This window comes from Octodon degus, unplaced genomic scaffold, assembly GCF_000260255.1.
Source record: "Octodon degus isolate 3935 unplaced genomic scaffold, OctDeg1.0 scaffold00127, whole genome shotgun sequence".
NCBI classification, from domain to species: Eukaryota; Metazoa; Chordata; class Mammalia; order Rodentia; family Octodontidae; genus Octodon; species Octodon degus.
This window is the reverse complement of record NW_004524703.1, coordinates 1,468,299-1,479,282: the sequence shown is the minus strand read 5'-3', so window position 1 is coordinate 1,479,282 and position 10,984 is coordinate 1,468,299. Positions and strand designations below refer to the sequence as shown.

At 50.8% G+C, this 10,984-nt stretch overlaps 1 protein-coding gene across 3 annotated transcripts in view; it reads right to left on the bottom strand.

Annotated features, from left to right (window-relative positions):
• Trim67 (tripartite motif containing 67) overlaps positions 1 to 9,717 on the bottom strand; it is a 35,107-nt gene extending 25,390 nt beyond the window's left edge. For 2 of the 3 annotated variants that reach the window (XM_023700877.1, XM_004640823.1), the window contains exon 1: positions 8,758 to 9,717. In XM_023700877.1, coding sequence (XP_023556645.1) covers positions 8,758 to 9,717 — 960 coding nt within the window. The remainder of the gene's footprint in view (positions 1 to 8,757) is intronic. The other variant, XM_012516820.1, reaches the window with a different exon arrangement.
• Between the last annotated feature and the right edge of the window lie 1,267 nt (positions 9,718 to 10,984).

The window sequence follows — 10,984 nt, the reverse complement described above, 5'->3', positions numbered from 1 at the left end:
TTACTTGACTAAATTTTTGCTGGGCCTGGTGGTGCATGCCTGTAATCCCAGCACTCATGAGGGTAAGGGAGGAGGATCACCATGAGCTGAAGGTCTGCCTGGACTACACAGTAAATTCAAGGCCAGCCTGAACTACACAATGAAACCCTGTTGAAGGAAAGAGGGAAAAAGGGAAGGAGGGAGGGAGGGAGGGAGGGAAGGAAGGAGAGCAAGGGAGGGAGGGAGAGATGGGAGAGAGAGAGAGACAGAGAGAGAGAGAGAGAGAGAGAGAGAGAGAGAGAGAGAGAGAGAGACTAAGAGAGAGAGAAATTATTGGAGGTGATAGTAGACAAAATTTTGTAAACCTAATAAAAGACATCAAACCACGAGTCCAAGAAGCTGAGAGGCTCCAGTGGGACAGGAATGCCCATGCTTCTCTTCATTCCTGCAGTCCCTCTTTTCATTGAAGCTCCTTTATCTGCAGTCCAATCCTCTGCAATAACCCATTAGCGTTCCTTGACTTCACCCTGTCTCCCACTGCTCCTATCAGACAAAGGTCAAAATGACCTTCTAAGAAACAAGTATCATCCCCCCCCCCCACTGCCTTCCAGGCCTACTGTGGTTCCCAGGAATTCCATGCAATCCAACCTGTCTCCACAGATGCAAGCCTCATCTGTGGCTCTTGTGGCTTTATTCCTGCCCTATATTCACCCACAAATGTCCATTTCTTCTCTTCAAACATGCCAGGCTAAGATAGTCCAGTGAGTTAAAGTGCCTGTTTAGATCACAAGAGTCTATAAAATTCAGAATAGCATAAGACCCCTTATTGCTGAAGTGAAAGGAAAGAAAAGCCCTTTGTCTTGGGGAGAGAAGCAGTTACCGTCCTGGGAGGGACTGTGCTGCTGGGAAGAGGATGGGATGACCAAGGAGGACCCGGGAAGACTCAGGTACTGGAGTTCTATCCCCCAGCATGCACGCTGAGATGGCAATTGAGACTGGGCTTGGTGCCATGCACCTGTAATCCCAGTCCTTGGGAGGCTGAAAACAGGAGGATCACTACCGTTGCAATCTGTGTAGAACCTGTACTAAATGCATTTTTTAAAAAAAATGCCAGGCTCTACCACTCTGGTTTTCATTTCCTGCTTCCCCGAGAAGTGTGAATCCTGGAGCCCTCAGGGCTGGTCCCTGCTCCTCCTTGTCCAGCTTCAAGTCCCAGATAAAATCACGGTCCCCATAGCTGCTTGTCAACCACCCCCTAAAGTTTGCCAAACTGTTTTTATTACATTATTTTTACTTCCACTTAGTACTTATCACTACAGAAATTCTTCACTCGGCTATGTGTTTCTTTTCTTTTTCCTGTGACTAGATTTTGCTTCTCCAAGCACAATAATGATTTTCCTGGACTTGGCACTAAGCAAGACACTCACTAAGTACTTGGGTGGGTCAGAGAACAGATACCCAAGATAGGTGAAAGCTCAGAAAGAGGATATGGGGGCGGGAGGCACCACCAGCTTTGGTTACCCTAGTGAGCTGCTGTGGGGCTGCTTCTCCTTTTGTGGGCATGTGGCCCAGCTGATGGGTAGTACCAGTACAAAGGCAACAGTAATGTATTGAGCAATCCTAGGTCTTGGCTTTCCACTTGAGGAGGCTTGTATCTCCTGATTATTCATATTTCCCTGGTTTCCTGGTTTTTAGATATCACCTTGCGGCTGGGGAGATGGCTCAGTAGAATAAGCGCTTCCCTAGCAAGCACAAGGACCTGAAGTTCAATCCCCGGCTCTGCAAAAGTAAATAAATAAATAAATAAATAGATATCACCTAAAAATCGAAGTATAAACAAATACAGGAGATTTGGCAAGTGCAAGTACTGCATTTGTCTAAATTTCCTAACACGGCCTTGACCTACTTTTTTAAAGTGGCACACCATCTGGACAGGTTTTTTAGGTGACATGTGACTAGGGCCAAGCACTTCCTTCTGGAGTGAATTGTGGTCTGATTAGTCTGTTCAGATCTTGTCCCCACTCCTGGAGTTCCTGGCCAATGCTTACCTTGCCAGTCCTTGTGGATGCTGACCTTCCCTGTAGGCCCCCAAATCATGTCCCCGATTGGAGGCCATGTGTACAACAGGGAGGCAGTGCTGCCTAACCTCTGAGGCCCTGCAGCCCTCAAATACCTCTGTCCTGCTTGTTTTAAGTAGGGCATCTGGCTCCTGGACTGCAGCTCCCTGTGATTTCTTGTCCTTGCTGCTCTATTCCAGTTGGATGGAAGAGGTTGTGCCCCCACGCAGGTCCGTTTGAGTTGCTGTCAGTTAACCCTTTATTTCTCCCATATATAACTGCTCTTCAGAAAATGTCATGCATACCACTTTGAGGCATTCAGATATATACATAGCATTGTGTGGTGTGTGTGTGTGTCTGTGTGTGTGTGTGTGTGTGTGTGTGTGTGTATTACTAGGGATTGAGTCCAGGTCCTCATGCTTGCAAGTCTTTACTACTGAGCTACATTCTAGCCTTTTTATTTATTTTTATGTCTTTGTCTTTGAGACAGGGTCTTGTTTTGTGGCCTCATTTGGCTTCAGACTCACAGTGCTCTTGCCTCAGTCTCCCAAGCAGCTGAGATGACAGGAGTGTGGCCCTGTATCCTGCCTGTTGAATTTTTATAGTTATTCAAAATGTATAGTGAGGTACAATAAAGCCCATTTCATTTGTTTGTTTGGTTTTTGGTACTAGGAATCAAACTCACAATCTTGTGCTTGCCCGGGAGGCACTGTGCCAGTGAGCTATGCCCCCAGCTCCATTTTCGCACAATTATTTCACATCTTGCGGTACAAGACGAACAAGCCCTTCACCTCCAGTTTCCTCAACTGCAAAATGAGGAGGTTGCAATTTATCCTCTCTTCTGGGAAGCAGCCAATCCTAGAAAACAAGTGCGTGAATTCCCTTGCAGTCAGTGCTGCAAAGGCCTCACAAAGGGCAATGCCAACCACGGAGGGTGGATGTGCTGCAGGCCCCAGCCCCAGTGCTCTCCAGGAATCTCTCCCTCCTTAGCTCCTCAGCCACTACCAGAGCTGGCCCTGAGGGAATAGATAAGGCATACTCTTTGCTGCTTTCTAGAACACGAGGCACAAAAACTAAAAGAAAATCCAAGTGACAACAGCAGACAGGTGCCTTTAGTTGTGCTCTTGTGGTTGCCTTGGGGTCCTGAATTGATTCAAAACATTTCTCCTTCGTGGTCGGAGCCAGAAGTCACACAGTGCCAGATCCGGTGAATGAGGTAGATGAAGACACAGTGTCGTGATTTTATGAGGCTGCCTTTCCAGTGGATGGCACTTGGCAGCAGCATTCAGCATTATTTTTTTTTAATCGCATCTTATAAAGACACTCAGGAAAGAAGACATCCAGAACTGATGTGGGAAGTGGCAGGAACAATGGAATAAGTGCGTTTGAGGTGAGGGGGAGGGTTTTGAGAGAGGGTCATGGCAATATGTCCTGTACTATAATAAATTTTTAAATATTTACCATATATTTTGATCACACCTCATGTATTATGGGATTTACTCATAACTGGTGACAGGAGGGTGGCCCTGTCACAGTCTTTGAAGTGAACTTTAATTCTAAACCTCTGCATCATGATAAAGTCTTCAAAGTCAAATGAAAAGCCATTCAAAGTCTGGCCTTTTCTTCTTGTCCCACTTTTGGAATCTCAGCTGTGCAGAGTGACAAGGAAAGCATGTTACTAAGAAGGCATTTCAAAGGGTGTCACATAAGGTTCTTTACAAGTAGTTGTTCCTGCCTGAGATGAAGTCCAAGCCTGGGGCAGGCCACACTCAAGGTGGTCTGAAGATGCTGGCCTCGTGACACAGCTGAGATGGGGCACATTGCAGCCTTGTCCTCTCAGCGGGCCTGGCTTCCAGAACCCGGGCAGCCTTGCTATCAGCTCCTAGCCAGTTTGGGGTAAATGGAACAGAAGCCAACCTGGCTCTTCTTTTCCCAGAACATCAGCATTGGCAAAAGATTTAGTTTCTTGAAAATTCAGGTGCCTCTTAGAATGAATAGATTTCCAAGGACCATAAGGAGGGGCTGCCCAGCGTCCAATGCTGTGGCTCTCAGTGCTCTGCCTGGGGTCAGCATCTAGCACAGGGCAGTAAGGGTGAGGTCAGACCTCCTGCCAAGTTCTTCCCTCTCTTCAACTTTTTATGAGCACCCAAGCCCATCCTAAAATGTCCTAGGTGGACCCCAAGGGCTTTGTGTTTTCATGGGCCCTAAATTTAAGGAAGGAAATGGAGCAGCAGAGTTTAGTCACTTCTAAAGGAAAGCAGCCCCCTCCCTGGTAGTTAAGCATATGAAAGTCTAGATACTTGTGATTCTCTTTCTAAAAAGTTCTAATAACAATGTAACAAAAATAGCAAACGATAATTATAAGCAAGGCGGTCTGCTACTCTATGGTTTCCCTTTTGTTCCTATCCACGTGAATTTTTTGTTATTGGCATAATTTTCTATCGGGACTAACAATAGGTATGTAGATGAAAGGTAATTGGGTAACATTTATTAGATGCCTTAAAGTCAAGTAACCTCTAATATTACAATTCCACACCTGGAAATTTAACTGAAGGAATTAATTAAGAGTATAAAGCAAAGATTTAAATAGAGAAATGTTTATAACAACAAAAGGTAAAAATAACCTAACTTCAGAATTAGGGTATAAAATGAGTCCTTACAAAGTAGTGGCATATAGCCATCAAAATTAATACATATTAATTCTCAATAAAGACATTTATATTGTATTCATATATAGAAAAAAGGCAGTGTCAAAATAAAAGTATAGTAGAATTGTAGAAGGCAAAACTGTCAAGTGTTAAAAAGTTTTCCCCTGTAAATTAGAGTTCAGGGATGACAGTTAAGTCTGCATTTTGATGTCTGCAGTTGTTATTTTTGAGTACTTACTGCTTGAGTGATAGGAGCTACAAATGTTAAAATACATATCCCTGTGATAATGCAGATAGGATTCTACAGTCTGCCTTTGTCACATGGGTGAAGTCCCGTGATGGGCAGAGGAATGTCCACTGAGGCTTGAAAGTCTAAAATAGGGCCTTTGCAAAATAGGTCAGATGAGGTACAGAGAAGCCACAGGCCCTGGGCAGAGCCTTGAGCCCTACAGAGAGCGGATGTACCTTCCTTCCCCTTTCCCAGTCCATGCCCTCTGTCACTCTTGGGTTGGGCTGAAGGGGTCCCCCTGGAGCACCTGGGGAAGTTCTTGGGCACTCTTCTGTTTCCCCTCGTGGCTCTCAAGGAGCCCAAGAGGCCTGGGCAGCGCTCCACAGCCTCAGCTGGGGAACCAACATCCACCCTTCAGTTCAGGGCCTGCCCTCTGCACCCGCAGCTCAGGTGCTCCCTGAAGCAAGAGTTTCAGATGACATTCTGGGATACTACGCTAGGCAGTGTTTCAGTCCACAGTGACCTTGCCCAGCTCCCTGAGTTTGGGTCAATCAACAAAAGAAAAAGCAAAAACTCTCCTAGAAGGCTGCCCTTCCTGCTTGCTTTTCAAGATACACAGGACTTCTTTCTGTCAGAAGTTAGGGTTAATTGTCTTCTAAGAGAGTCATATTAAAATGTATTTAACCAAGAACAAAAGGGTTCTCCACCATTGTAAAAGTTGATAATCAACAGACTTTGGTGTCACAAACATATAGGTCTCCTTGAAGTATCACTGATCAAATGTAGGCTCCAGTTGTCTGGAGAGGAGTTACAGCTAGCTGTTCTGAAGGCCCCAGGGGAGTGCTGCTGGGAGCAGCAGGGCTTTGTCACAGGTTCTGAGGGTTGTAGACAAGAAACACAGGGACAAAAACCCAAGACTGTAAGGTTTACTGAAGAACTTGCTGCCAAGTGGGGAGTGTGAAATAGAGTTCTCATTCAGCTTCCCATAGGAACCACTCTAGCAGCTCCAGTAGTGGTTTCAGTCCCTGCCCCAGCCTCCCTAGCCGAAACTCAGCTGAGCATCCTCTGCTCCTTTCCTTCCTGTAGCCAGCCCCTAGTGAGATGCTTGCAACAAGCACTAAGTTTCCTTTTTGTAGAAAACCAGCAGCAGCTGCTAAATAACAGCAGAGCCTACATCCATTCTTGAGGTGTTTCCCAGAACTATCTGTGTTCTCGCTGGGTGACCTCATGGTTCCTGAAGCACTAGACAGGGAATCCTGCATAGTCACATTTCCCCCAGGTGCCCCACGCACTAGGCTAAGCAGCTGTTCATGGCTTTCCATGATTCCTCATAACTGTACATTGTTCGTTGAGGTAGTGATTTTGGCATCAAATCTGCTTTCGATACCAAACTGGGAATGACCACTGATTTTCTCTGCTCAGTCTTGGTCTTTGAAATCATACTGTGTTATCCAACTCACTTTTCCAGGCAAGACACTTAAACTCTTTTGCAAGTACAAAATCTTATCTGAGCCCTCTTTGCACTCCTCACTATTCTGAATGTTCAAATGGCAATATCCAAGATTAGTTTTGGCCCTCTAGGTTGTGAACATTTAACAGCTTGTGAAATCTGGGTGTGAGTTTTAGAACCCACACTTCTTGTCTTGTTAATTCATCAGTCTTTTAATGAGTGATTTCTTTATTTGTAAATGATGTCTGTCTAGCCCCTTAAACAATGAAACAACTCAGGAGCTACAATTCCTGCAACGCTATCTGCCACAAAAATGTCCAAAGAGTGGTCGTGAATTCAAGGCATGCACCCCTATTGATCCCGAAGCTGATTCAGGGTTCAGCACAAGCAGTATCGAAAGTCACCAGCTGGTGTTTTCTCCAGGTAACCCAGTCAATGAGGCCAAAAGAGCACTCACACTGCTGCCCTGCAGTTTTCAGCAAGCTCACTGTTTTTAAGACCATAAAAAAAAAATAAAAAAGACCATAAAAATAATAGGTACTGAGGTAGAAGCTAAACATGGAGAATTATACTCTTTTCCACAAGGATTTGAGTTAGATGTTACTTTCAATGAGTTTAAAATGAAAATTGCCTCCACCCACTCAGCTGGTAAAATGAAATCCTTGAGATATGAACCCAGGCTGTGCAATTGAAGGGCACAGGTTTTGTTTTTGTTTTTGTTTTTTGAGACAGGGTTTCACTAAGCAGTTCAGGCTGGCCTTGAACCCATGATGTAGCTAAGGCTGGCCCCAAACTTGAGGAGATCCTTTTGTCTCAGCCTCCCAAGTACTGGGATTACAGGTGTGCACCACCATGCCCAGCGGGGCAGGATTTCTTACCAGAGGTGCTGTTCACCTTTGAATAACTGTCAGGAAATTGTCCTTTGCACTGTAGGATGGCAAGTCTTAAAACCTATTCAGTAACTTCCTGCTCCTTGGAAGACTGATTGTCTGTCTGTCTGTCTGTCTGTCTGTCTGTCTGTTTTGAGATAAACTCCCATTATGCAGTCCAGGCAGGCCCAGGCTGGCCTCAAACTCAGTTATTCTCCTGCCTTAGCCTCCAAAGTGTTTGGACTCCCTTCCCCTGTTTTATTGGAAAAGTTACAATAACAACACATGTTCATTGTAGTAGATGAATGTATACATAGTAACTATACATATTTACATATACGGGAACAATAAATCTAGGAGACAACAGCAGTTAGTCTCTTCTGTGCTGCCCTCTCTGCCTGTTTGCAGTTGGATGACAAAGTAGCCTTGGCAAGTGACTTCACTTTCCTGTGGTTCCTCTTCTCCATCTAAACACACACACTGTTTACTACTGGGCCATCTGGAGACCTCTGCTTCTTCTCTGCTAGACTTTACTGGAAAGGATGTATTGCATAATAGGGTCTGGGAAGCAGATACATTAGGGTCCTTACCAAGGGAGTGTAACCTGCCAGGCCTAGCTCATCGGCCTCTACAGGGATGAGTGCTGTTGCCCAGCTAATTACTTTGCCTGAGAAATTGGGTGAACCTGAGCTAGAAGAGCCCAGCTTGTCTCTGAACCTGATGATGGCCTGACTAAATTTTAATAATTTATCCTTTTTCCTATGTCAGACAGGAGTTCATGTTGTCAGCCATAATTTGCAAAGAGTAACACTTCCTAGGCACCTAGTCCTGTAACTGGGAGCCCCATCCCACATCCCCACCACCAGTCAGGAGTGGTCTCTGGGGAAAAGGATGTCTCTTTCTTACAGGGTGCATGCTCTAATGCTGCAAGGGGGCTCAGGAGGCATTGTGTCTCCCCTTTAGGCTGTGGGGCATTTTGGGGACAGAATGCATTTGGAGAGGAGTTGAGGATTTCTGCTCTGGAAAGTGGGGAGAGGGCGGGGCTGAACAGAAAATTCCCTTGTCCTTCTTGAGGAAGAAGCCTCTCACCTCAGGATCAGAGTTACCTGCTTGGAAAGGCACCAGTTGTATGCAGTCAAACAGTAATACTTGCACCTTAAAAAATAAATTTAAAAAAAAATCCCCCAGAGGGAGGAAGGCGGTCCTGCCTGCCTTAATCAAGAAGCGCCAACAGCATGACTTAGTTAGATTTTGGGATTGAGGCCACTTTGGTTAGAGTCACAGTCTTAGATGGGAAGAGACTCCATAAGTCACTTAACCCTCATCTGTCCTGTTCACCCGTAGTACCCATTTCAGGGACCCTGACTCGCTGAATGTTGAGCAAAAGTCAATGTTGCCAAAATGAATGAATGAATGAGTGAGAGAGTGAGGGAACGAATGAACAAACAAACCAACGAACGAACTATGAGGTAGTTCCCACTCAGTCTCAGCCGCGGGTATTCTGCGCTCACGCGCCGGGTCTCACCTTCTGCTGCTTCCAAGCCGCACCCAGCGGCTTCACCTCGTGCTGGGCGTGCCGGCCGTCCTCCAGGCACACGTAGCACACTGGGCTCCGGCAGCTGGCGCAGTACATGCTGTAGTTCTCCAGGTCGTGCTCCGGGCACGTGGGGAACTTGCGAGCCGCTCCCCCGCCAGCGCCTCCGGGACTCTTGCAGCCGCTGCCCGCGCTGGGGGCGATGGGGGCCGGCTCTGGAGGCGCAGGAGGTGGCGGGGGCTGCACCAGGCGGTGCTTAGCGAAGGGGCCCCGGGACGGATGGCACTTAAGCTGGCAGGCGGCGCAGTAGAGCACGTCACACTGCTCGCAGAGCGCTGCCGCCGGCTCTGGCGGGGTGCGGTCGCACAGCTGGCAGACGGCCACTGCCGCGGCCGCAGACGCCCCCGGCGCCGCCCCTCGGCCCTGCTGGAAGCGCTGCACGATGGCCTCCAACAGCCGGTTGCGCTGGAAACCCCGCAGGCCGCGGTGGTCCAGGGAGGCGCTGCGGTGGCATTGCGGGCAGGTGATAGAGCTGGAGGAGCACGCGGCCAGAGACGAGCAGGCGGCGCCCCGGGCCGCAGCCGCGGAAGAGCCTGGGGGGGCGGGCACCGTGGGCAGCACGCGGACCCCGTTGGGGGACTTGAGGCTCGGCGTGTAGGAGCCGTAGCCACTGTCCGTCTCGCTGTGCAGGCTCAGCTTGTCGGCGTGGTCCCCGCCGCCCGCAGCCGCGCCCCCTACCGCGCCCCCCGAGGCCCCTGCGCCTCCAGAGGCCGCGGGGTCAGAGTCTGGGCCCCGGGGCAATAGAAGCGGTGGAGGCAGGTGCTGTTCACTGTCCGGGGTCTGCACCGCGATGGTGCGCGCGCACGGCAGGCAGACATTGTGCGAGCAGGGCAAGATGATCGGCTCGCGGAACAGGGCGCCGCACACCGGACACTTCAGCTCCTCTTCCATCGCCGCGGTCCGAGCAGCCCGGGGCCGGGGATCAGCGCGCGCTGCTCTGGAGACCGGCGAGAGGCGGCCGGCGGGGTCGGAGCTGCTGGGCGGGGAACTGGGGGCATCCCCCGCGCGCCTGCTGCCAGCCTCCTCTGTGGTCCTGCGGCCACCGCGCTGGACAGCTGGGGCGGGCGAAGGGCGCGTGCTCACCTCCTGCGCTCACAGGGCCCGCGCGGCGGCCGGGGCTGGGTCCTCCCAGCCGCTGCTTCTGTCCTCTCCCCGCCCCGTCCGGCGCGGGCCGCTGCTGGCCCAGCACCACGAGGCGGCGGACAGCGCCCCCGCGAGCGCCCCGCCGCCTCTCAGCTAGGAACCGGCCCGTGCGACCAGCAGTGACCTCGTCCCGGGGGCGGCACTGCTCCTGCGCCGGCCCTGACCTTGGCCGCGCGACGCTGCAGCGGGGAGCGAGGGGCGGGCGCCGCTGGCTCGGTGACCCCCTCCCTGCTCGCGCCGCGCGCCCGGAGTTGTAATTTCCAGCGCAGAGAGGAACGGGGCGGGGAGGCGTTGGCGCAGCGAATAGGGGCTCGCCTCCTGCTGCCGGAGACGCGGGCGATCCCGAGGATTTCGCGGGGAGGGTCCTGCCCAATAACTGCGCACCGCACCGTGTGGATGGAGAGGGTGGAGGCCCTGCCCCGCCCGGGCTGCCGTCACGTCCCTCGCCCGCTCCCGCCCTCCCCGCTCGCCCGCCTCCTAAAAGGCTAAAGCCCGGCCCTAAATGGCCAGCTTTTAGAAATGGATGGGCACACGGCGGAGCAGTCGCCTCCTAAATCTATGATAAAGCTAAAAAGCGCAAGTCACAAAATGTCGGACAGCCTGGAGCCAAAGGGCGCGATTTTATTTATGAATCGAACCGCAGGCCATTTTGTCCCAGCGTTTCCACGCGGGCTCTTGGCCGGATGGGGGTGGGGCGAGGGTCTGCACGGGGGGGGGGGGACCGGCGGATGACGGGATGGAGCTCGCCGGGCGATCCGCGAGCACGCGCAGGGCCTGGGACCCGCGAGCAGGTGTGCGCCTGCGAATGGAGGCCACCGCACCCCACCGCGCCCCTCCGCCGTCAGTCTGCAGGGGGCTCCTCCCTCGCTGCGCTAGAGGTGCAGGCTCGCGGGCAAAGGCTCGCAGCGCAGCGGCCTGGCCGCGCACATGTTCAGCACCGAGGATCTAGGACCGCTGTGTCTGCAGAATTCGCGCCTTCCGGCTCCCAGGTCTCTGTGTTCCAGACAAAGAGCAA